The sequence below is a fragment of the Dromaius novaehollandiae genome, chromosome 13 (genome assembly GCF_036370855.1).
Source record: "Dromaius novaehollandiae isolate bDroNov1 chromosome 13, bDroNov1.hap1, whole genome shotgun sequence".
In the NCBI taxonomy this organism is placed as follows: Eukaryota; Metazoa; Chordata; class Aves; order Casuariiformes; family Dromaiidae; genus Dromaius; species Dromaius novaehollandiae.
The window spans coordinates 5,160,040-5,184,490 of record NC_088110.1 but is presented as its reverse complement, the minus strand read 5'-3'; the positions used below and the strand labels follow the sequence as shown (position 1 = coordinate 5,184,490).

At 45.5% G+C, this 24,451-nt stretch overlaps 3 protein-coding genes across 4 annotated transcripts in view; 2 read left to right on the top strand and 1 right to left on the bottom strand.

Annotated features, from left to right (window-relative positions):
• The first annotated feature begins 845 nt into the window (after positions 1–845).
• Positions 846–16,000, top strand: LOC112984319 (galanin receptor type 1-like). The gene is made up of 3 exons (XM_026102114.2): positions 846–1,553; positions 2,702–2,767; positions 15,683–16,000. Exons 1-3 carry the CDS (start codon positions 846–848, stop codon positions 15,998–16,000), a joined length of 1,092 nt encoding a protein of 363 aa, XP_025957899.1.
• Positions 16,001–17,052: 1,052 nt separating this feature from the next.
• On the bottom strand, positions 17,053–21,824 carry DDX28 (DEAD-box helicase 28). Its single transcript, XM_026102080.2, has one exon. The coding sequence runs from the start codon at positions 21,822–21,824 to the stop codon at positions 20,190–20,192; it is 1,635 nt and encodes a 544-aa protein (XP_025957865.2). The 3' UTR covers positions 17,053–20,189.
• DUS2 (dihydrouridine synthase 2) overlaps positions 21,164–24,451 on the top strand; it is a 30,169-nt gene continuing 26,881 nt past the window's right edge. The window contains exons 1-2 of one of the 2 annotated variants that reach the window (XM_064519502.1): positions 21,164–21,272; positions 22,532–22,671. In XM_064519502.1, coding sequence (XP_064375572.1) covers positions 22,549–22,671 — 123 coding nt within the window. In that variant the 5' untranslated portion in view covers positions 21,164–21,272; positions 22,532–22,548. Of the gene's footprint in view, positions 21,273–21,849; positions 21,930–22,531; positions 22,672–24,451 lie in introns of those variants that run through there. The other variant, XM_026102118.2, reaches the window with a different exon arrangement.

Here is a 24,451-nt window from a genome sequence, read left to right as displayed (position 1 = left end):
ATTTGGGAAGATATCCAAGAACCAGCAGGAGCCAGGTGCTGAACCGAGGGCTTCCCCAGGCTCTTGTGCTGAAAACATCACATCCAGACTCTTCTGTGCTCTAACGTGAGCACATTAAAGATCATGAAAAAAAAAATCTGCTCTTTAGATAAAAGCTGGATTTTAGCTTTTCCCCCTCTCCACGCAGCTGGTTCCAGTGCTTTTCCTCCTGGCTCTGTACAAGCTCCCACTCCAGCAGCTGCTGTCCGATCTGTGCCCTTAGATGAGAACTTGTTTTTGCTCTCCTCCTCCCCTCCTGAGGAGTGCCGGGCTGGGAGAGAGCTTGTCAGGGCTCCTTGTCTAAAGGGCTCAGGTCCCACAGAGCGCCTGCTCTCGCTGCCGCAGCTCCGAGCGGAGCTGGGAAAGCAGGGGCGACAGCCGCAGCTCCGGGGACCGATGTGGGAGGGCAGCTGGAGAGGAGGGGCGTCAGGAAGCCAGGCTGCAGGCGCTTTGCCTCTGCTCCAAGCTCCCAGTGCCGCTTCATCCTCAGCCTTTCTGGCACAGACTCTCCTCTGCCATAAGAGCTCCTTCAACAGCGACGGCAGCTGCCAAACCTGCAGTTACAACACGGACAAGACAGATTGCCCAGAACCCTTCTTCCCAGCTCCTGCAAGAACCTGCACAAGTCATCCTGCAAGGGACAGACAGCGCCTGAGAGCACTTGGAAGGATTATCTGAAAGAGCTCCCCAAAGCAAAGGCACAGAGCAACCCAAGCATTCAGCCTCTGGCCACCACCAACACAGACCTGTCCCATAGCAATCAGGGCTACAGAAACCGGTCCCTGCCTTCCAGGCAGCCCAGCTCCATGGAGGAGCAAGACGACAACTCAATGCTTTCTCTCGGAGCCAACACCCACAAATGCAGCCTGAAGACCAACCAAACGGAGTCCCCACCATGCTGGTCAGGAGCAACGAGCAGCGGCCCCGAGGTGGTGATTGTACCGGTGCTTTTTGGGCTGATCTTCCTCCTGGGAATGGTGGGGAACACACTGGTGTTGGTTGTTTTGGGGCGCCTCCGGCCTGGGGGACGCCCATCGCGCAGCGCCACCAACATCTTCATCCTGAACTTGAGCATTGCAGACTTTTCCTTTCTGCTCTTCTGCGTCCCCTTCCAGGCCACCATCTACTCCCTGCCGGAGTGGATCTTCGGTGCCTTCTTCTGCAAGTGGGTGCACTACTTGGCCATGGCGACGATGCTGGTCAGCATCTTTACTCTGGTGGCTATGTCTGTGGACAGGTACATCGCTGTGGTTCACGCCAAGCGTTCATCCTGCATCCGCAGCAAGCGCAATGCTGCCCTCGGCGTGGGTGTCATTTGGCTGCTGTCCCTCCTCATTGCCATCCCTGTGGCCCAGCACCAGGCCCTTGTGAGTGGCCATCAGCAAGCACCCAACAGCTCCTTCTGCTGGGAGCACTGGGCAGATGGTTCGGTAGCCAAGCAGACATACAAGGTTACCATCTTGGTGGTGGGATACCTCCTGCCCCTGGCACTCATCACCTGCTGCTACGCCAAGGTGGGTGAAAGGGCTGTGAGTAGCGTTCAGACAGACGTAAAGGGCATCCCCAGACTCTCGGTGGCTTAGATTTACACGCTCAAGCTACCCAACCAATAAGTGATAGATCCAGTCCTTTTCATATCCCCTCCTGGGGGAAGCTCCTTCTCTGGGGCAGGGGGAAGAGAGTCAAAAGAAAGGGGGGGAGGAACAAACAACCCCCCCCCTCAGCTCCCCAAAAGGACTGTAAATATTTCTATTCAGGCACAAATCGCTGAACAGCTGCAAGTTAACGCTCAGCCTGCCACCAGAGTCCTCTAAAGACTCTGGGGTTTTTTTTCCTATCAGTTTGTCCTCTCTTCATAAGAAATGCTTGTTCCTGGTAGGATAAGAAGCCAGTGGTGGGGAAAACTGCACAGAGTGTGCAGAAATTGCAGTAAAGACAGCTTTCCCCCCCCCCCCACCACCTTTTTTTTGGATGTAAACCTCAAAAAACTTGCAAAAAGATCTCAGCATCAGAGCTCTATTTGGCAAGGGATCTCTTTCTTTCTTCTTGATTGCTGTCACTGAAGCTTTTGGTCTCACCTTACTGATCTTAAGTGCATTTGAGACTGATGGTAAGAGTCTATGAGTTGTACTGGCACATAGAGTAAACTTTCTGTCAATTTGCAATTAATCCCCTATTGTGCATTGGCTTGGGACCGCCAGGAAGCGGACTTCCAGGACAAGGCACTTACATTTAAGCTAAAAATCTCTAAGCCTCAGGTCTTGCTTGTCACAGGAGGATAAAAGCACATATCCTGCACTGGAGGGCTTAACTCCCATCACAGCAGCACCAGCTGCTTTTGTGCCCTCCCTGCCCTTGATGAGCACACCAATAACCAGAAGGGGAGCCACACTTCATAGAGGCATTTTTGTTAATTAAATCAGGAGTAATTAGTTCGGTCATTTAGACTTTTACCTCCAAGGGCCAAAGTATAATCATTGCCAGGTTACAGCCATGCCACAACCCAGCACTGAAAGGTTTAACGTAAGTGTTGTAAACGGAGAATTTCCCAGCAACGCTTTAGCATTTCCTATGACTCTCTCTGGATGCACTGAGAAGTTCAAATACTAACACATACCGTTCAGTTTCCTATTCAACATACTGCTCCTTTTTCTTTTCTTAGGTTTTATACCATCTCCATACGAAAGTAAAGAACATTTCCAAGAAGTCAGAGAGATCGAAGAAGAAGGTAAACGTACAAAAAAATTTGTTTCCTCTGTATATCGACTGCAATGTAATGGACACAGCAGGTCTCTACATAACTAATAGCTATTCAAGCTTCATTCACACACTCAAAGTGTCATTCATATACTAGTTTTTCAGCTCAAGTTTCAGACTGAAGTTGAGTTTGTTATACCTTTATAGACACAGTACAAGATGACACCATTACTTAATTGCTATATTGATCCCCATATACAGGCCTGACGGCCTTCCTTTTGGTTTATTGTGCTATAATAGACTGCAAAAATATCCAAGTTTTCTAGTACAGCTCAGCAAGCAAAAAAGCAAATACGTGAAGAACCCTGGAACTGAAGTACCTCAGTTCTGCTGCAGTTTGCATTTAAGGTCTTTACTAAGGTTTGGTGGTGGAGGATTTTTATCCCTTTGCCAGCCAAACCTCAGGGTTATCCCTGCTCAAGCTCTCAGCAGAAGTGGAAGTATTTACTGAGGAAAATATTGGCATAGATTTTCTTTTTCTTCTTTTGAGAAGGGAATAGGAATTCAGAATAAATAAATAAAAATTTAGAATAATTTAACTGTGGCTTATTTACCCAAAAGTAATAGATTAAGTTTTCAGGTAGCAAAACTCACCAACTTCAGTGACACAATACCAGATTTACCTGACACGAAAGCGGAAACTGTTATTCCAGACAGTCATGTTTTAAGTACTGTGCATACAGCGATGAGCAAAACCCTAGATTATCTGGCTAGCCAAAGACAGCAGGTAATGGGGTGCTGTCATTAGCTAACGATAGCGCAGCCTGGTCACAGCGTGCCAGCGGCACAGTAACCGCACATCTCAAGTGTGCATTGCTGTGATCCTGCCCACGAGCAAGATGAGGATCGTTACAGCAAACATGACCATTTGATTGAAAGAGGACGCGAGACATGAAAAGCATCGCAAGGCTTCTGTTTGGCTCTTGCAAAACCAGCCATGGGCCCCACAGCTGCAATGAGCTGTGGAGGCGTCAAGCCCTGACCCATCTCTCTGGGCACAACGGGCTGCAGCCAGGGATTATCCCCTGGTGGCTGAGGACTCCCCTATGGAGCCAGGTCACTCACGAGACCCAGGGTTCAAGACCCTAGATCTCAGCATGCTGCAGCTATCCTGCCTAACAACCTAATCCTGCACTTCTATCGATTCCCAGATCTCCAAAGAAACCTCGGTAATAGAGGCAGAAAGATTATACCCCTAAGCAAATCTGAACCACCTGTTGTTTGCCTCAGAGAGCAACCAATCTTAGTAACTTAAGATTTCATATGCAGCTATGGTACCACAGACAAATTTACAGTGCTTATCAACATAGATACCTTCACGATCAACCTATTTAGGAAAAAGCAGGTATATTTTAGAAAGATTAATTTTGCAATTTAGAGGCTATGGTAATATTTCAAAAAAACCTCATTTTTTTTTTAATACTAAAATATCATCTTTCAGGTATATCCTCTGTAATATTGCTCCACAGTTTTATGGTCTGGTCTACAAGATGTGCTGCTTTACCCAATTTAGAGCTATCACAGAGAGTATTGCTGGTCTTTTATGCCAATGAATCCCAAATAGATTTAACTATAGATCGTATTTAGTTTGTGCTACTAGATTACATTCACCAACGTACACCCAATTTTGTTGGTACAATACTTTTGGGAGGCATGCCTCACTTCTTAGTTGGTCACGCATGTACACTGCCTGTATTGATAGAAGTCGACTGGAACTTGCAATATTACCTTGCAATACAGAAAGGCTACAAAAGTTATTAATAATACTATATAAAAATATATATATACACACATACACACACATATATACACACACACAATATTTCACTGACATGGTAGTTACTTTCCCCTCCTCCTTGGAGGGCTTTCAATCGTGTTTTCTGTGCTAAGTTGCTGAGTTCCTATAGTAAACATACAAAGCCTCACAAATACCATTTTGCTTATCTGCTTGTTCCTGAACCTTATTGAGACCAATGTTATTAATCCAGCTCATCTAATTTCAGATAGCTTCCGATGTTTATTGGAATTGATTTGAATCAAATTGCCTTTTCTAAGGTAATAAGTTACACAGCAATTAGCTGCTGTGTGTTGCCTGCTACAGGAGCACCACCAAATCTAGGTGAAACAAATTAGACTGAAGGGTGCCATGTTTTATCTTGCCTATCAAATTTCTGCTGAACTCTGGTACTGCAACAGATGTACTGACAGTTGAGACCTGAGCAACAAGGGTTTCATTTCTGGGCAGATAGCACAGACCACAAGCAGAAAGCACAGTCGGAAGCTGATGTGCCTAACAGACACTGACACAGCCTGCCCTGACTCCAGCAGCTGCCACGACAAGAGGCAACCAGAGACCGTCGATGATTTTGTTCATTTAAACTACAGCAAATAAAGTGCTCAAAAGCACTATCCTTTTGCTTAGAACAATTTCAAAGCAACTTGGCAAACTTGTGAAGTCTTAGGTGCCAAAACCACCTACAAATTCCTAAACAGTTTGGATGCTTTGAATTCCCCTCCTCTCCTTACCTATATATGAATGGAATGCCAGCAATTGTCAAAAATTGCCAGTGCCATCTTACCTGTAAGGCAGTAAGCTACAGGATATTGTTTATGATAGTCTTTTTTTGGAATGTACCTCTGCATTATTTTCAGACATGACCTGTGGTTAAATGAAAAACAGCTCTATGGTTCCTTTGGCTTTGAGTTTCCTGATTAGGTATGACTGAGAAAACTAATCTTATAAGGTATCTTTGACTCAGCCTGTTCAAATAAGTTAATGGCAGAGCGCTTCTCCCCCCACACCAAGCATTTCCCTGGCTGCAATTCTGGATCCCCCACTAGCAGTTATTGGTCCTTCCGGCAGAGTTAGGGCTGGTTAAACAGGTGGTCAGTTCAGATGAAAGCAAGTTCAAATACATCCCGCCTTACACACTCATACACCTATATGTATACACACGTCGTCTTCCATAGTTTGTCCCCTTCAGCACTCTGTTCAGAAATTGCTCATCTAGCCTTTTTGCTAGCCAGGCAGTATCTTTAGTGTCCCTCCTCCAACAGTTTTTTGATTTGACCACTTCTCTCAGTACTTTATAAGCAGTGTTTATTAGGCAGGTTGCAAACACACTCAATTCCTGCATGTGCTTTCCAAGTATACTTGCAATACATCAAGAGTCAATCATTTAGAGCAGATCTTCTTAAGAACACTTTGCATTAGAGCCTAATAGGAAATTTGTATGTGTGTGTTGGTTTTGTTAAACTAGCTTCCTTCATCTGTGCCTAATTGGTTTATTAGACAAGTACTTCTGTTTGCTTTTAATTCATAACCTTCATCAGGGATAAAGTGAACAGCTTTTGCTTATTTTGCTCCAACATGCCTGATAAGTGAATCTTGCTCCATGTTTGAAAGGTTCATTTAGCATCTACAGAATATTTAGCTTTATGAAGTGTGTGCAATTTCAGTGGCCAAGCCCTAATTGCCTTGATCAATCAAAAGTGTAACATAAAAGCAAGATCTTTTAACATGAGGTGATACAGTTACCTGATTTGCATCTGCTAATTCACATTGTGCATCTTGACCACACCAAGGTGGAAAACAAAGCACTATACTAGTACTAAAGAGCTGAGGTGGGAACTATGACTACTCAGCTTCATCTTACTTCATTCCTGTAATTTCAATAAAATAGGACACTTGAGTTGTTCTCCTCCTCCCACCCAAAGCAGAAAGCTTTCTGCTTTGTTTTTAAAGTTAAGTAGTAAATTTTGCAAACAGCTATTTGCACAGATCTCACTACCTTTGGCTGGGCTAAATATATGAGTAGAAGTTTCAAAAGAATAAAATTTCAAGCTTAGAGTCCTTGTTGCTCAAGAGTAGGTAGCCAGTGAAATGACTGCCTGCATCACCACTGCAAACAATTTGTTTTGCCATGAGCTTCCATGAGTTTCATGCCAAGCAGAATTGGGAAAATATAACACTTGGCCTGCTTTGTGCTATACAGCCTCTTCAAGATCAGAATACCTCAAAACTAAAAACCACAGTTTACAGAAAAAGTAGGGTTTAGGAAAGACTTCTTGGGACAGCATTCCAGATGGTGGCTGAAAACCCAGCATCCTTGTTATTGGCCATTACAGACTTCTAAGAAAAGAAAAACAAACAAACAAGCAAACAAAAAAAACCAACACACGCCCTCAGGATTACATAAGATTTTGAGGAATGGCATGATTAGGGATCTGGGATCTATAGCTTTCACTGACCTTGCTGGAGTCTTGATATGTCACCAGTCCTTCTGGACACATTCTGGAAGCACTGATAATACACTGAGAAGACATCATCCTAATTCACAGTTAGAGCCACTGAACACAAATGCACAAGTAGGAAAGTATTACAGGGACAAGTCTGAATTGAAGCCACCTAAAAGGTCAGAGAAGAACCAATATTTGGTCTGCTATAGAGGCATCCTATGAAACTCAGGGTTTCAAGGCCAGCATTTACAGAACAAAGAAAGACCACTAGATGTAGACCTAGGGTTGTTTCTAAAGAGGTAATAATAGCATGGCCATGTTAACAGTCCCAGTACTGTGCCAGCATACACCTGACCTTCCTAGTTGCATTGCTGCAGCAAATTAAATCCAGTGTTATGCATCTGTCTTCTAATTCCCTCTGAACACATGGAGTATATTAACAGAGCCCAGACACTTGGCACTGTAGTTCAACCTCTCCCTTTAGAGGTCACATCATAACAGTCATCTGCAAGGACCCAGAGAGCTCAGACAGCCCTCCCTACAACCACCAAAAGTCACTGTTCAAATACATGTCAAGTAGAACAAGTTTGTCTTTAATAGTCCTAGGGATGACATACAACCTTCTAGGCTTCTGTACACCATAAAGAAAATAAACAGGTTTGTACTTGGGATGCTGTTTATAAGCTTTTAAATTACAGCATGATTATGTTCAAACTACTGCACCTTTTTCAATTTGTGTACTCTTGAAAGTTTTCAAAAATTTCACTTTCATGAAGGTTGGTATGTCCTGACTTCATATTCTGCTATCAGAGTTTCCCCTTTGATTCAAATTCCTACTTTGCACATTTTTTATATATGCTTGCCATCTATAATGTCAGTGCTAGACATTCTCAATTTAATATGCTTTTCTAGTTTTACATAATATCTATGCATTAGATCAAGGAAGAAGTTTAATACTTTTGCAAGTTTAGACTGAAAACACACACGAAGAACCAAGCTAGACTGTGCTTGCAGCAGCAGAGGAGAGGCAAAAGTGTCAGTCTGCCCATTTAATTCTGTGCCAGCTGCACAAGCTTGACAGCCTTAAAAAGGAGATGGCGTGATGCTGAAGACTACTCTTTGCAATTTTGGATAACTGTTTGTTGAGGCAGGCCAGCAAGGCCATGTAATAAGAAATCCCATGCACCTCTCTACCCTAAATATACCTTATCTCAGTTCAGTTTTTTCTTTTCTGCATTAAGTAGAATACAGTAAGTCTGTAATTTGGCTGCAAGAAAAAAAAAAAAAATCTAACAGTTTCCTATCTGACAGTGTTCGAAAGTGTTTCATAAGAGCCAGGCCCTAGGAACTCTGCACATACATTTGCAATAGCTAAGATACTCTAATAATGGAAATGAATGCAAACCAGGGTCTATTCTGATCATGAAATGGTCCTGTGGTGTCTTACTGGCCTCTGGAACACACCAGGGTTCTTCACTGTTTACTTAGTTTTGTCCTGTGCATCTTTAAAGAAGAAGCAACAAGCATTGCAAACTTAACAAACCGAAATGCCTTTTTAAGTTTAAAAAAGGGTCCAGGGATGCAAATTTCACAGCTATTTTGCACCTGCTTTCTCAGTGTGACTGCTTGAACTGTGCTGGTCTCTGCATTCCTGCTGACCTCCTTTTGCCCAGAAGTCAGACTTTCACCCCCAACCTTCCATCTTTACCCCACATATCAGGATGCTGCAGTTATTACTTATTTCATATTCAGATTAGGTATAGTAAGTGCTTTTGTTCTGTTTTGGTGTTGCACCTAGATTCTGTTACAAAGCTTATGATCTGCTCTTCCAATCTCCTTTAACTCACATGGTATCAGTTAAAAAGATAAGAAATACGCTAGTTCAGACAGGCTGCCCAGCTAGCTCAGCACCTTGTTTTCAGTGGCTGTCATTAGATACTTACAGAGGAATAATAAAGGAAACAGGGCAAGGACACGCCATACTTCTCCCGAGTATTCTCCCAACTACCAACTATTTTCAGAGTTTGTTTTTAAGTAACTTTAGTTGGATTTCTCTTTCAAGAAATCCAGATTTCATGGATTGCGAGGAGACAGCCACAGCTTTTGTAGGTGAGAAGTTCTGTGGGTTAAGCACTGCTTTCATAGATTTGAACCTGCTTCCTACTAGCATCACTTCTTGTATGGAGAGAGACAGTGGACAGTTAACCCACGGTCACGCTTTCCATCTCACAGTTCTGTAGGATCCCTCCTCCCCCCCCATTTCTGTATTCCTTTCCTAGTAATTCTTCAAATTTGATTTGCCTTATTTTTATTATTCTCTCGCTCCGCCCCCCCCCCCCCGACCACTACTTGAGAACTGAACCAATGTGTTCGCAGAACTATCACAAGCCTGAGATCTTTCTCCAAGACTGCAATGGTAAATTCAAAACACATCCCTGACTATGAAGTTAAGACTGTTTTCTCCCCCAGCTCACGTGCTCATCAGCTTTTATTTACCTGTGCAGAAATCAGTTGTTCATCGCTCCTAGAGGCAAGTAAACAGAAATACATACAGAATTTATCTGGGATGCTCCCAAAAGCACTGCTTTTTCAAGGTCATATGAAATCAGTTATCAACACAAGGTGAAACATACAGAAGTCCTCCTGAACATCTTGGGCCAAGTGAGGCAGATGAAAGTTGCACTGTATTTGCTTTCTTTTATGCTGAACTACTTTGACTTCACACAAGTGGAAGGTTTCCATACAGCCTTAAGTATGTATTGCAATGTTCAAGGCTTCAGCACTTGAACAGCAATAAATACAGCAGAGGAGCATGGGAGATCCTGGGATCCATCTAATAACAGATACCGATCAGAAGTGAAATCCTGCAAGTTGTTTTGCTAACGAGAACCTAGAGCAGTAGGAACAGAGAGCATCATTACCAATTAGTATATAATAGGAGTATCATAATGCTTGTGAGCATTTATGAATACAAAGTGGGTGAGTAATAAGAGCATCAACTGAGGAGATTAAAGGCATAATCACAGAATCAGAGGAATGCTCAGAGCAGTGGTCAGAACACCACTAGCAAGCTCCCAGGAAAGGAAGAGTCCATCTCAGCATGCAGTGCAAGTAGACGAGATGAATGGATAACCCACTGCAAATCTATTTGTTTTTATCCCTCCTCTTTTTCATGACAGCCATCTCCCATCTCTGCTGGCAGGAGAGAAAGCAGTTTTCCACCACCACTCCTGCCATCTCCTCCTCTCTCCAGTGTGGCTTTCAGCTCACTGAGTTCATTCCAACGCATGCCAATGTGTAACAAGAAGCGGGGAAAGACCAAAGGGTATCAAAGTGCTTCTTAAGCAAGATCATTTCATTACAGGCTCAAATGAAGCAGAAGAAACTACTTCCCTACATTTGGGTTGGTTAAGGATAGGTACAGCCTTTTTGGAATCAGCTGTTCGAAACCTTACACATTTATCGCTAAGCAATAAGCATGTTTCTGGAGCTTAGAACATGCTTTGGGACCTTTCATAGATTAGAACTTTATGGACAAAAAGGAAAGGGATTTTCACAAATGTGAGAATCAGATTTGACTTTTCAAGCTGCTTGAAAGATTTCTAGGTGTGCAAAATGTTAATTGCCTCCCATTAGAATAGGAGACAGTCAGATAATTCATGAATGGCCGTTACACTCGTCTACTGCGCCCCCACCGAAACTTCCGAGATGAACCAGAAGTCTAGTGTTACTGTTGGTTTAGCTGTGCCCAGTCAATCTATTAACTGGGCAAGTTGTGACAGTCGACTGAACAAACTCAAGCAGCACACAAGCTATTTGGATCACTCCCCAACCACTAGCCACAAGCTATACCAGCATTAGTCTTAGCTTCAGAAAAACTTCCATGTTAAAAAGCAGAAGCAATATTTTGTTTCAGTTTCCTCTATCTTAAATAGATATTTCTGAATTTGGAAAGAATAGACTCAAGAAACATGTTTTGGAAGTGGAACTTGTATCACAAGTTGCATACATTATTGCTCTAGTATTACCTGTCTTTCCACCTGCAAAATCCCAGATAGCTAGACCTCAGGAACAGCTTTGTGCTAATACATAGCAACTACAAATCCACTTTTTAATACCAGCTCTATGCCGAATGTGCTGTTTGTTATTTCACAATAAAAGGAAAAGCAACCCCACATATATACCCCCCATTCAAAAGAAGCTATCAGTGCTTGTAGCCCCCTAATTTAAGCAGAAGGGTGCTATGAAAGGTTGTCTTGGTAACAAGCCTAAGCTACCTAACACAGGCAGAGGAGGAAAAAAGTAGCACTATTATTGCTAGTGAGAGACAAGAACAAAACCTGTTTATTAATATTTCTTTAGTACCCACCACAGCACAGTAGGGAAACTAGCCCCCACAACACCACTACTTCTGCTTTTCAGTCCCATCAATTTCTGATCATCAGTATATTATTAATGATATTACCCGTTTCACAACTGAGTCACTTTTAGGAAGCTGGGGAGAAGAGATGTTCACTCACGCAGGAACAGGCTTTGTCACCCTGTGTCAGGCGGGTCTTCTGCTCTGTGAACCATATGTGGGAGGTACTCAGAGTGTGCCAGGTACAGGATGAATGCACAGGTTATTGCTTTTCAAAATTAATACAAGCTCACTCAAGAGACCTATTTGACAGAAATCCCCAGGTGTTTATTTTTCTTCTATTGTAGACAGATGCTTTCTCTTATCCGCACAGAAATCTTGATCTGATGCAATAGCATCTTTCTCAAGATATTAACAGACACAGCTCCCGCAGCTTCCACTGGCCTGTTTAATTCTTAACACACAGTTAAAGCAAACTAAGGTGGTACTTCTGGCTCAGTAATTATCTTGTTACAAGAGATCATTGGTGTAGGCCATATGCAAGCATAGTAAAGATGGTACCCATCCCACAGAGGAAAAATCCCCTCTTCATCATGCACGTGATTTTTCTGCATGGTTAAACGACAAGAAGATAAAACAGTTCCTACGTAAAGCACCTTTAGCCCACAGTACTACTGTCACAGCAAGCAGAATATACTTTAAGGATTTTAGTGCAATTCATACAGAAATAAGACCAGACAAAATGTTTATTTCAAACAATAGTTATAATTCTACTGTGCCCTCTGCTCAGCAGGTTTTAATAACCATACTTAGGAAGGTCACAACAATACAAAGGACCTGATATAACTCTAGTTGTCTAGATGAAGTAGGCCCTAGCCAGAGATTTAATAAAGAACTATTTCTGAACATAAATGTAACAGCTTCATGGAGCTGCAAGCGTCTTTTAGACTATTTTATAATTAAAAAAAAAATCTCAAAACAAGAGAGTTTTAAAGTTCTAAACAATTTTAGGAAACTTCAAGGCATCGTAGAGCTATTACTGAAGTGAAACAGAAGAACCTGGAAGACAAGTGGATTTCCTGCCATTTCACCCTGTATCTCAAAGCCCGTTTTTCCCCATCTCCTGGAACAAGCCAGTTTACAAATGTCTGAAACATTTGTAAGAATTTAAGCACTATCTCCCACAGGTTCTCGTGTATGTGACTGCAAACAGTTTTTGGATATGATCCCAGATGCTCTGCACCAAGATCTAAGTACCTTGGATTCCTCCTGCTTGGAGGTGACAAACCTCTGCTTTTCCCTGGAGCATGCTGTCATTTCTCCATGCTGTCATTTTTTCCAGAACATGACGTTGGTAGTCAGCCTGCACCACAAATGCCTCCTGTTAGTCAGTGTACATTCACAAACACTAAGCCTGTTTCATTGATATGGGAAGACGGAAAAAGCCCTCACTGAAGTAAAGACTCCATGCAAGTGAAACTTTATGAGGTACTGGAAGAGCCACCAACAAGGGACAAGTTAAAAATATTTTCTCCTCAGAACATTCTCAGTTTTACTACTGTCTTTTGGGACCCCAGAGAATCCATCTAAGACAGTCCCTTAGAAAGCCAGGCTTCACGTTAGTTCTGGTACTCAGAGAATAACTTCCATACTTTCCCCATATCACATTTCAAACAAGACTGAGCATGTGTGATAGAGGGGCAGACTTACTAAAACGTGCTGTAGTTTCCATTGCACCCAAAGCCAACAAGAGTACCAGAGAGCAGCAGACCCTGGTGAACCGCCCTCCCAGTTTAATGGGAGCCCACAGGCACCTGCCCTCAGCCCAGCTCTGTCGAGCCACCTGAGTCCCTATGGAAATACTCACTGGGAGTCATGCTCCATTTGGCAAGCCATGCCAGCTGCGCAGTGCTGCAGAAAAGCCAGAGAACACAGAGGTTTTGCAGTGGCTGTTGGATTAGTTGTACTTCAGCAGCAGGGGAAAGAAAGAAGGAAAAAAAAAAAAAAAAGAAAGAAAAAAGTTGTTTCCCCTTCTCCTTTAAAAGGTTCCAAATTAAGTAGCTTTGGTTTGTTAAAAGATGTATGCAAGCCTGACTCTTTGTAACTTCTATTCATTCATAGATTTTAACATAACAGGTATAGAGTGCTAGAGAGCAATTTAAAGTGCTAGAGATTAAATCCTGTGGTGTTTCTCTAGAAGGCAAAATAACTGCTTGATGCAGCCATTATAACCAGTGATTAAATGAGTTTTTGTTCACTAGAAAATTACCCCTCTTCTAGGAAAGTAATTTTGTGTCATTCACTTGAAATCAGGGAAGTGATTTATTGATATAAGTGTTGAGCTAGACCAGTAAAACTGTAAACCTTCAGCTGAAATGAAATCTAAAGCTTCATCAATCAGACTTGGACTTCACTGCTTTTCTGCTGCTTGTGCAGCAGTTCACATTCTCCTCGTAATAAGGATAACTGCATATTCAAATTATATTCATTCAAATGACAAAATATAAATACTAAACACTTATCACTCCTTCACCTTAAACTGAAGGGATGTGCATGAAAAACACACGCCTTGCTGTGAGGCAGGAGAGGGAAGTCATGCCTTTCCTGTGTATCAGCTACCACATCCCAAGAAGGAGGGATGAAACAGGTGGGAAAGTGCTCACCTTCCTGCTCACTGCTTTCGAGAGCTCCCCAGGCCAGGTGGAGCTAGCCCTGCGAAGACACGGGGAAGAGCACCCCAGCCCCACAGCCCCTCGGGGGCCAGGCTGGGCCTGCCGGCAGGGCTCAGTGACCTTGGAGTCCTGCTGGGTAGAAGCTGAGAGAAAAGCAACATCCCTACACTGCTTAAGCTGGAAAGGGGAGGTCCCTTTCCTCAGGGCTTCACGGCCTTACCAAAGGGAAGCTGAAGTGACTTATAGTTTGATTCACCTCACTGTAACTTGTGGTCAATAAAAGTTATCCTTCATCCTCTCCAAAGGCTTCCAGGGAAAAAAAAGTAAAGACACACTTTTGTTGCTAGACAGTCCCATAACCATATCAGGTTGAGGAATTTTTTACTTAAGGAAAACATCTTTTCAAGAAAGGACAAGTTTTTCCTTGACATACACCCTTCTGATCCCCAGAACATGAGCTTTATGGCAATACTCACAGCAAAAGGCTTTATCTATGTTGGTTGGCATCTCCCTCCTGAGGGACGACAGGCAGCCTGGGCCCATCACACAGAAACACGGGCACCCCAACTTCACGGGGGCTCTCCCTGCCCAGATCCCTCAGCCCCAGCCCTTCTCCCCCAGCTACACCAGCAAAAAGCAAAGAAACAACCCACTAAATACCACACCAAAAGAAGTAAAACAGCTCACATTACCTGCCTTTCTTCCAGACTGCATCTCTCCCAGCAGCACCCCACCTTCACCTTTCTCTGTCGGCTTAATGAGGCGGCTCCTCGGCCCTCGTCAGCCTTCCCGGGCTGCAGGTGCCGGGGGCAGCATGCCGGGGGCCGCCTGGCCGCTTGCCGGGGCTGCTTCCGGGCCCCTTTTGTTAAACTTGGCTGGTGACTGCTGTTCTGGGAAAGCTTCACGACGGTTCCCAATCCACGCAGTGCTCCAGGGCTCCCAAGCACGGGGATGCAGCAGCGGGAGGGCGAATTTCAGCGTCCCACAGCGCTGGCCTCGCCGCTGGGGCAGCCCACCATGAGCGTGCGGCCCCACGCAGTGCCTGCACGGTCTCTCTGTGGTAATTGTCTGGCTAGGAACATATTCCGTGGAAATTTCTAAGGGAGAGCATTTAATATTTAAAAAACAAGCCCTCCGTGCATTGTTTGCTTGGTCTCTTCTGTAAAGGGAACCTCCTGAAGAAATCTTTCCCCTCAGACACACACGGAGGCCAGTCTTCATTACTCCTCTTTCCGTGAAGCCAAAGACTGTTTTCCCCTACAGTTATTTGCAATAACCCTAATGTTCCTCAGCCTCCTCATGTTATTTCTGCTCTTCCATATAATGGGGTTAGCGTTATTGCTATATCCTCTGTATTGTTTGAGGTTTTATGGGCATTAACTCCATCCCCTACAGAATTAGTTGTCTGAGCCAAAAACCAGGAAAGCCTGGTTTTCCAGGGGGAAGGGTAGTTTTTTAGTGTCCTTTTTCATATGGTCTTAATTTGCCCACCTGGCAGCGGCCAGTGTTGCCCAGGTCATGTTGCCTTCCTTACCAAGAGAGGAAGCTGAATTGCTTCTTACCGCAGACTCACTTGAGCGCTGAGGCCATTTAACGCATAATCTTGTCTTTACAGACAGCCCAGACGGTGCTGCTCGTGGTCGCTGTGTTCCTGCTCTCCTGGCTGCCCCACCACATCATCACCATGTGGGCAGAGTTTGGGCAGTTTCCCCTGAACAACGCCTCCTTCACCTTTCGCATCATCTCTCACTGCTTGGCCTACGGGAACTCCTGCATCAACCCGATCATTTACGCCTTCCTCTCGGAAAACTTCCGCAAGGCCTGCCGGCAAGTCTTCGCCTGCAAATTCTTCCTGCCGCCAGTCCCCCCTGAGAAGCTGGTGAGAATACGCATGGAGAACTTCTCCACCACGCACTCGACAACTAACGTGTAAAGCAGGCTCGCAAGTGGAAACACATTTCAGGAAGAATGGGGGGAAAAGGGGATATCTGTAGAAAAGTGGATATCTGTAGAAAAGTTATACAGGTGCGCTTCATGGAGTGGTGTCTGCAAGACACAGACGCTGTCAGGTTACCGGAGTCGTAGGAGGCATTTCTCCAGCTGGCTGTTAGCACACTTCACGAAGCTTGTCCGACGGCACTTTGTTAGGCACCAGGCTGCGTCCCTCGGAAATAGCCGAATGTCCTGCAGTGCACATGAGGACAAGCTCTTACACAGTTGTAGTTATGCCCATGCAGGCTGAGCTACGGGCTCATGCAGCAGGTAGGGTATGGACAGACAAGACGCGGGCAGCTCATTACGTTTAAACACCCATTAGGATGTGGACTATGAGTGGTGAGACATTTAGAGAGCACGCATACAGCAGTTTGGGAAAAGTCTGTTTACCAAGTCTTCAAATATGTCTTTGTTTCTTAAAAGTGCTCAGAGTTTTACCATATGTGATCTACATTTACTTTTAGCTCAATACCTTTGATTGGGTCTCTAACCCTTTTTAGGGCTTCGCTATAGTGTTTACCCATTGGGCAGTAAAAGCTTTCACATGACATACCTGTCAGTGATGTGGATATCTGCATTTGATGGTCCTGTAGCAGCTTATATACTTCAGGGTTTGAACACCTTTGTGCTCCTGAATGTTATTGCTACCATTAATCACTGTCTCTAATAACCGTTTGTTTGTGATCATCCATAGGAAAGTGAGATTTCTCAATATGTTTAAGAGAGCTGTGATTTTTCTGTTTGAAAGCAATGTTTACAAAAGGTTTTATTGGTAAATGTAATGTTCTCTGAGCATATCTGCTCAAAGCTTTTTATTGGCCACTTTAGCATATAAATGCCAAAAGGTCCAACTTTTTTTTTTTTTTTTTTTTTTTTTTTTTAAGAGAGAAGTAGCTTGATCAACAGTTTCCTAGCAACAATCAGTTTAGAGCATTTGTACTGAATTTAAGGTTACTGGTTGTGAATACATAAAGTGCATATTACTTCAAATTTAAGAAGCGTATGGCTGGAATAACTTTATTTTTTCACTGTGTTGTGTAACTTGTGCATATTGTATTAAAACCTGGTGCACTGCAATTCAGACAAAGCTGTCATGGCCCTAACCATAACACAGTTCCAGATTCATGCACAATCATCAATGTTTTGAAGTTTTAAAGTTTCTAAGAGTTACAGAAGTTAAACTACAAATTATATGTTGAAAAAAGCTTATCAAAAACATCCAAATAGAACTTTGCAGAAACATCTTCAACTTCTTTTGTTATGGCCATCAGAACACACATCCAGTTCATTTCTGTAACATTTACTTACTTAATCCTGCACTCATTTCCTCTTTTAACCCCTGTATTTTACACGTCAATGTCACATGTGCCCACACTGCCTTTTATAAATCTGGTGAGTTTATCAGAAATCAACCTTCCTCACATTGTCCTGCCCCATATGTCAATTCAGGAGAAAGACTACTCTCTCTTACCACCACTGCCCCTTAGATAGTTACTGATACAAATTAAGTGCATGAGTTACAAAGGAACCCTATACCATACAGTTTGACCAGGAATCTTGAATCAGAAGTCAATGTTTATGTGACAAAGCAACTCATTTAACTTCTGTCAGACTGTTTTCCCTCCTTCAGGCAGGAACCAAGCATACCTCCAGAGAGTTTATGTGAATTAAAATTGGTTGCATTATTTACCTGTAAACTGTGCTTAATATAGCACAGCATTACAGTACACAACTTCTGCAATAATCACAAGCGATCAAAGTTTGGCCCTAACAACAGATTGATTTAGGCCAATCTGTGTAATATCTGTATGAGAAGACAGACATTTAAATTCTAAGCTCTGAGATCCCCAGCAACAAAACTTCACTCAGAAACCTAAAAAGGTTGACTCTACGTTGAACTGGGAAGCACAGTCACCGGCCAACTAAGGAGAGGAACGCATTCTCCGTGAGGCAGGTAGTAACTGAGTATTTATGCTAATACAGTGAAGTACAACTTTGAAAATTGTCTTGTATTAGACTCTTGAGATGGAGTCAGCCTGAAATTGCTTAGGCAAAGCAGGCAAGCAAACGCTAGAATTTCTAACCTGAAGTTTCTTTAATGCAATTTACTTCATTTAAAATAATTTGTGTGACTATTGTTAAAGGGATGTATGTCTCAGCAGATCACAAGATGTGGTACAAGATGTATATAACAAATGGAATAGGACAAATTATTATAACTTGTACAGATACAAATAATACTACAGACTGCCCCCAAATTTCTTTTTTAAGAAAAAAAAAATGCTCTCTCCCATTCATGGAGAGCGTGTTTCTGCTTGTGAACACATAAATTAAATGATGGGCAGTTTAACAAACTTCAGATGAGAGGCATGTAATGAATGAGTCCAAAATATAAGTTTCCAGTCTCCAAGTGGGTTGCTATTCCACTGTATGTATACAGAAGTTGAAAGCTTTGTACTGTATAGAAGAATTTTACTACAGCTTGTAACTTCTCCTAAGCATCCCTTGCCATCCAATGTGAAAAAGAGTACAGCTTTACAATTTCTAGCCTTATTAGAGCCTTATCCTTAACTGATTATCTATGCAAGTTTTCTATTTGTTCAGATTTTACTCTCACACTAAGAATGAGAGTAGCTCCAGTGGCTCATTTCCTTTGAAACCAACAATTGAGAGATGCCCTTTTCTGACCTTTGCACTTACCAGCTTGGTATTTCTACATACTGAGTTTTAGAAAAGGTAAAAGTGGATAGCATGGAAAAAACAGCCACTGAAAGAAAAAGCTGTGATGAATCACTGTAACATAAATCAGAGCTAAAATTCTTGCATGATTATTTACCATGGATACAAACTAGCAGCTAGACATGAAATAACCTCAGCCCCATTTTAATCCTTTTGGTTTAAAGCGGAAGAGAACAATGACATGATATTCAGAAGAAACCTTATGAACTCACTCTGTTACAGTACAACCTGTGAGTCTACATACTGACATTCCTGTCACAGCAGACATCTCTCTGATATTTTTTTTAAAAATCAACTCATAGAATGGGCATATCATTAAAGCATGTTTTAGACATTATCATACCAGTGACCATATTTCTCTCTCTTTGCAGAACAATGCATTAAAAAGGTGGCACCTAGTACATGGGAGAAAGAAAGTGCTCTACCTAAGCTATAGACTACACTATGGTGTACAATAGAAAAAAAAACTGCAGTCAAGACATTGGCTCCATTCCCAGCTCTACCACTGGCCCAAACAGTTACTTTAGGTCACCTATATCTCAAGTTTCTCCATCTGAGAAGTGAGGATAATCACAGTGATCTCCTTTCTCCAGGATACTGTAGATGAGGTAGATTGCTAAAACACCACAGTATCAACAGCTACTGTAGTGAAAACACAATTAGAAAATTTAAATTTTTAACACAAGAACAAGCAGAAAATACTTTTGAGCTTTGTTGTTGTTTTTATACAACATAACACAGCACAGACGCCCTTTCTTTGGTGAAAGGTAACCATAAACTGACAAATAAATCCCTGAAAAAGCCTTGAATTTTATTGCATTCCCACCTAATTTTCAAAGTATCTGGTCTGGAATTCGCTGAATGAACTGCTATGCCACAAGAGCATCAAATATAATTTGTCCTTTAGTTTTTCCACAGATAGCTACAGCAGGGCCAGAAAAAATAAGTTAGAAAAATAATTTCATCTTTTTTTCTGTCACAGTAGTCATTTTTAACAGTGATGCTTAGCTGCTGTTGATGGGAAGCAATGAAATATAACAGAGCAGCACACCATACAGGCATACTTTCACTCCGATTTGAATTTAAGTTAAATGTCTCAGCAAGATCAAACAAGAGCAACAGATAAGAAAAGACTGCTCTGGGGTCTTCTCCACAGGCATTTTATTAGTTGCCTATCATTTTCCTTTCAGAAAACTGTGAGTTGTAATGCCTGTGAAAGTGACTGCTGCAGCATCCAGAACAGTGCACAAAGTTAACCTGGCCACCTGCTACAAAACTAATTTCTTTATTCTTTTAGCCTAACTCCCGTGCTTAAGCTCACTGCCTCTGCCTCGATGGCTCCAGGCTTAGTCCCTACAGGGCCATTTATTACTTTTGGGCACCTTGACTCAAGCCGCTTTAGGCAGAGTTTCCTTAATAGAGGACTCCATGCCCGGGAGATCAGTCCTTTTCCGGGCCGCAGTCTCTATTTTGCGCACAAGGTCAACGTCCCACCGATAGGTGACAAAACTAACCACGGCTCCGGGCACCTTGCTGCTGACCCGTCCGACCCGCCCTGCGCGGTGCAGGTAGTCCTGCAGGGTGGCTGGGAAGTCGTAGTTGACCACCAGCTCCACACTGCTGGTGTCCAGGCCCCGGGCGGCCAGGTCAGTGCAGACGAGGACATCCACCTCGCCCTTCTGGAAGGTGGCGAAGATGCCGGCTCTGTCGGCTGCCGACATCTGTCCCTGCAGCCTCAGGTGCTTGATTTTGTGGTCATCCAGGATGTAGCCCAGCCAGTTGACGGTGCCGGCATCCTTGCAGAAAACCAGGACGGCCCCCGCCGACGGCCGGCGGTCTTTGAGGAGCTGCAGCAACTCGGTCAGCTTGTCCCGGCACTTGACGCGGACGAACTTCTGCCGGACGTGGGGCGGCAGGCAGTGCAGGCTCCGGGTGGCCAGGGTGACGAAGCGGCCCACGTCGGTGAACTTCCCCAGCACCTCGCTCAGCCCGGCGGGGAAGGTGGCGCCCACCACCACCACCTGGGTCCTCGCCTCCCCGGGGCCGGCGGGGCCCGGGGCGCCCACGGCCGGCGGCGCCTGGGCCAGGATCTCCTCCAGCAGCGCCGCGAAGGAGGCGTCCAGCAGCGCGTCGGCCTCGTCCAGCACCAGCCAGCGCAGCCGCTCCAGGGCCAGCAGCCGCCGCCGCAGCGCGGCCCGCAGCGCCCCGGGGGTGCCCAGCAGCACGGCAGGGCCCGGCGGCGGCGCCCGCAGCTGCCGCCGCAGCCCGCCCGCCGCGCCGCCGCCCTCCAGCCCGCGCACCCGCAGCCCCGCCGGCCGGCACAGCGCCGCCGCCACGGCGCGCACCTGCGCCGCCAGCTCCCGCGACGGCAGCACCACCAGCCCGCGGGGCCGCGCCGGCGCCGGGCCCGGCTCGGGCTGCGGCGGCTCGGGCTCCGGCCGCGACAGCAGCCCGTCCAGCAGCGGCAGCAGGTAGGCCAGCGTCTTGCCGCTGCCGGTCTCGGCGGCGCAGAGCGCGCTGCGGCCGCGCAGCAGGGCGGGGATGGCGAGGCGCTGCACGGCCGTGGGGCGGCCCACGGCGAGCGCCGGCAGCGCGGACAGCAGCGCCGGCTGCAGCCCCAGCTCCGCGAAGGAGGCGCGCGGCCCCGCGGCGGCGGGCGGCCGCAGGGCCGGGGCCGCCTCCTGCGAGGGCTCCAGCTGGAAGTAGTCGCCGAAGGCCTTGCGGTGCTTCCAGCCCGCCGACACCAGGCGCGGCCGCTCCCACCGCCCCACCGTCACCGAGCGCGGCTGGCTCAGCTCCGGCCGCCGGCTCCGCAGCAGCAGCTGCCCCGCACGCGGCGGCGGGGGCGCCGCCGCCTCCCGCCCGCGCTGGCGGCCCCGCTGCAGGCGCAGCCGCATGGCCCAGGGGACGCGCACGACGCTCTCGCCGCCGCCGCCGCCGCCGGGGGAGGGTTGCGCGCAGTACGGCCGCCGCCCCGGCCCCAGTCCCGGCGGCAACCGCGGGAAGCCGCGGCCCAGCGCCATGGCAGCGCGCTCATGTGGCGGCGGCGGCGCCGCCTGATGACGCGGTCAGCAGCGCCGCCGCTCCCCCCCCCACCCAGCTGGAGCCGCGGCGGAGACACGCGGAGGGTGAGCGGCGATCGCGGGGGCCGTTACCTCAGAGCGGGGGGCCGTTACCCCCGGGCGCGCAAGGCCATTACCTCAGAGCGGGGGGCCGTTACCCCCGGGCGCGCAAGGCCGTTACCTCAGAGTGCGGGACCATTAGCCCGGGCGCGCGGCCGTTACCTCAGGGCGCGCGGCCCCTCCTCCCGCGCCGCGGCCGCCCCTCCCCGCTGGCAGCCCCTCAGCTGGCGGCTGAGCGCCCCCTCCCCCGTTCTGGGTCTGGAGGGAGCTAAAATGGCCCCGAAGGGCTTTGACAGGGCACGCCCGGCGCTCGTCGTGCGTTGCGGGGGAAGGTAGTGCGGCGCGGGGGTCCCCCTGAGCCGCCCTCGGGAGCCGGCGGAGCTCGGTCAGGGCCCCACGCAGCGGCACCAAAGGCCGCGAGAGCGGGGTGAGCATCGGCTGAGCGGCCGCCGTGCGAGCTGACGAATACCCGCGGTCACGCTGAGGGGCTCTGCTCGGGGCACGGCGTCGCCCACCCGTGAAAGAAAGCTCTGTACGTTTCGTGGGAGGAAACGGTATTTTGTAGCTTCTGCCCCCTCACCCCTCCCTTTTTTTTTTTTGATTTTCAGATAGTTCTGCAACAGGAATGACTGTGAACACACCTCTGTGTTTCAGAGGAAAGAGCATCCTGGCTCCAATGGTGCGAGTCGGGACGTTACCAATGCGTCTTCTTGCTCTGGATTATGGTGCTGATATAGTGTACTGTGAGGTATGAAGGATGAGCATGTAAGGCAATGTCATCTGAGGATGTGATTAATAAAATAATCAAAGGATTTGTTTATTGCAACACTTTTTCCTGTTTACATATACCTTTCATTAGAAAAACACGGAAAGGAGAATCTCTGCGACTCAAGATATCTCCCTTTGAGCACTACTCAAATTATGGCAGACCTGTATTTTAAGAGTACTTTATGATTTCCATTCACTTAGCTGAAGCACTCACCATAACAGTTTCCTTACGTTCTACTGTTGCTTTTTGAAGTAGAATCCTAGCGTTGAAGGCAGTCTTCGACTGACCTACCCTGTCACCCACGTAGTTCTTCTGTGCTACCCCAGAATATCCATACGTCTTGCAGTGCTGCTTTCATTGCTGCTTGACCACTTTTCTTAAACCATTTGAAGATGAGATTACTGTTTGCTGTGGATATTATTCATAGGACCCTGACTCGAGGTGCTTTGTCTTTACTGCTCTTCTTGTTGCAGTGCATCAGTATTCCTGTTTTCCCATCAATGATATTACCAGGTCTTCTCAAATGCAGATGCTGGTGCTGATTATATAACTTGGCCAAATTTTCAGTGTGGAATTAGATATAATGTAAATATGACTTAGATACTGACCTTTCTAATGACTTAAATACTAACCTTTCTAGAAAATGTTTGATCTGTAACACTAGAATGGGCTGAAAGGAACTGTCAGTCAGAATCTGGCATTTCGGGTGTTCTTTAGCAATCTATATGTCATTTCTCTCATGCTTACTCCTCTTCTTGAGGAGAAGAGAAGATGTTAGATTAGCTCTTAGAGAGACAAGGGTTCTGTTTTTATCTAGTTCTTGGTCTAGGTCACCTTTTGTCTCTAGCTTCTAGAATTAGAAATGAAGTTTAATTAGTTGAATCACTGATCTGCTCCATTTGAAAGAGTGGCTATTGCTGAATGATTCAGAAATCTCGAAATCCAATGGAACAGTTATCACTGGGTGTCACGAAAATTGGAGGTAATAAGGTGGGAAGGTTTTTTGACAAACCATTTTCCACTTTCATACTGGACTTTCCTTTACATTGGATTAAGTCAGAATATATGTATTTTAATTCTCTAAGAGGCCAGCTGTAGATCATATATAGAGGAATCAAAAACAAAATTATGGGGAGAGCCTCCAGTATCTCTTTTACCAAGTCTATTGGTAAGACATGCTTCTTACTGGTAACCAAGATCCTCATTACTGAGCAGCTACTAGCTTTCACTAGCCACAGATTTGACAAGACCATTGTATAAGAAATTAAGTGAAGATAGTCATGTAGGAATTATTGGATTTTTCTTTGGAAAAAACAAACAAAAAACAACCCACAAAGACAGTATGCTTATGACTGAAGTCATGGTGTATGCGAAGGTGCTTAATCCAGCACTGTAAACTATATATCCATATATGTTCCCCCTTGCTACACACACACACAGACACACACAGACACACACACAGACACTCTCTCTCTCTCTCTCTCTCTCTCTCTCTCTCTCTCTCTCTCTCTCTCTCTCTCTCTCTCTTCTTGCCATGATCCCAGAGAAACAGTATCTCAAAAGAAGAGGCTCTCAAATTTACTTAACAAGTTGCAGCATGTAACAAAACTCTTAGCGTGCCTGTTATTCCTGTAGCCAAAAAGTCGGTGCAGTTTTTGTTGTGTCACCAAAAATAGTCTCTTACATTGTCTTTCTTTTTCACATTGCTAGCATTTATAAATATACAGGAAATCTAAGACCCCTTTGACATGGATTAATT

Bases quoted from the DNA above. Each gene is read 5' to 3' on its own strand.
- LOC112984319 (XM_026102114.2), top strand. From the start codon at position 846: ATGGAGGAGCAAGACGACAACTCAATGCTTTCTCTCGGAGCCAACACC. The intron at 1,554-2,701 runs GTGGGTGAAAGG...TTCTTTTCTTAG, and splicing joins TCACCTGCTGCTACGCCAAG to GTTTTATACCATCTCCATAC. The intron at 2,768-15,682 runs GTAAACGTACAA...TTGTCTTTACAG, and splicing joins CAGAGAGATCGAAGAAGAAG to ACAGCCCAGACGGTGCTGCT.
- DDX28 (XM_026102080.2), bottom strand. From the start codon at position 21,824: ATGGCGCTGGGCCGCGGCTTCCCGCGGTTGCCGCCGGGACTGGGGCCG.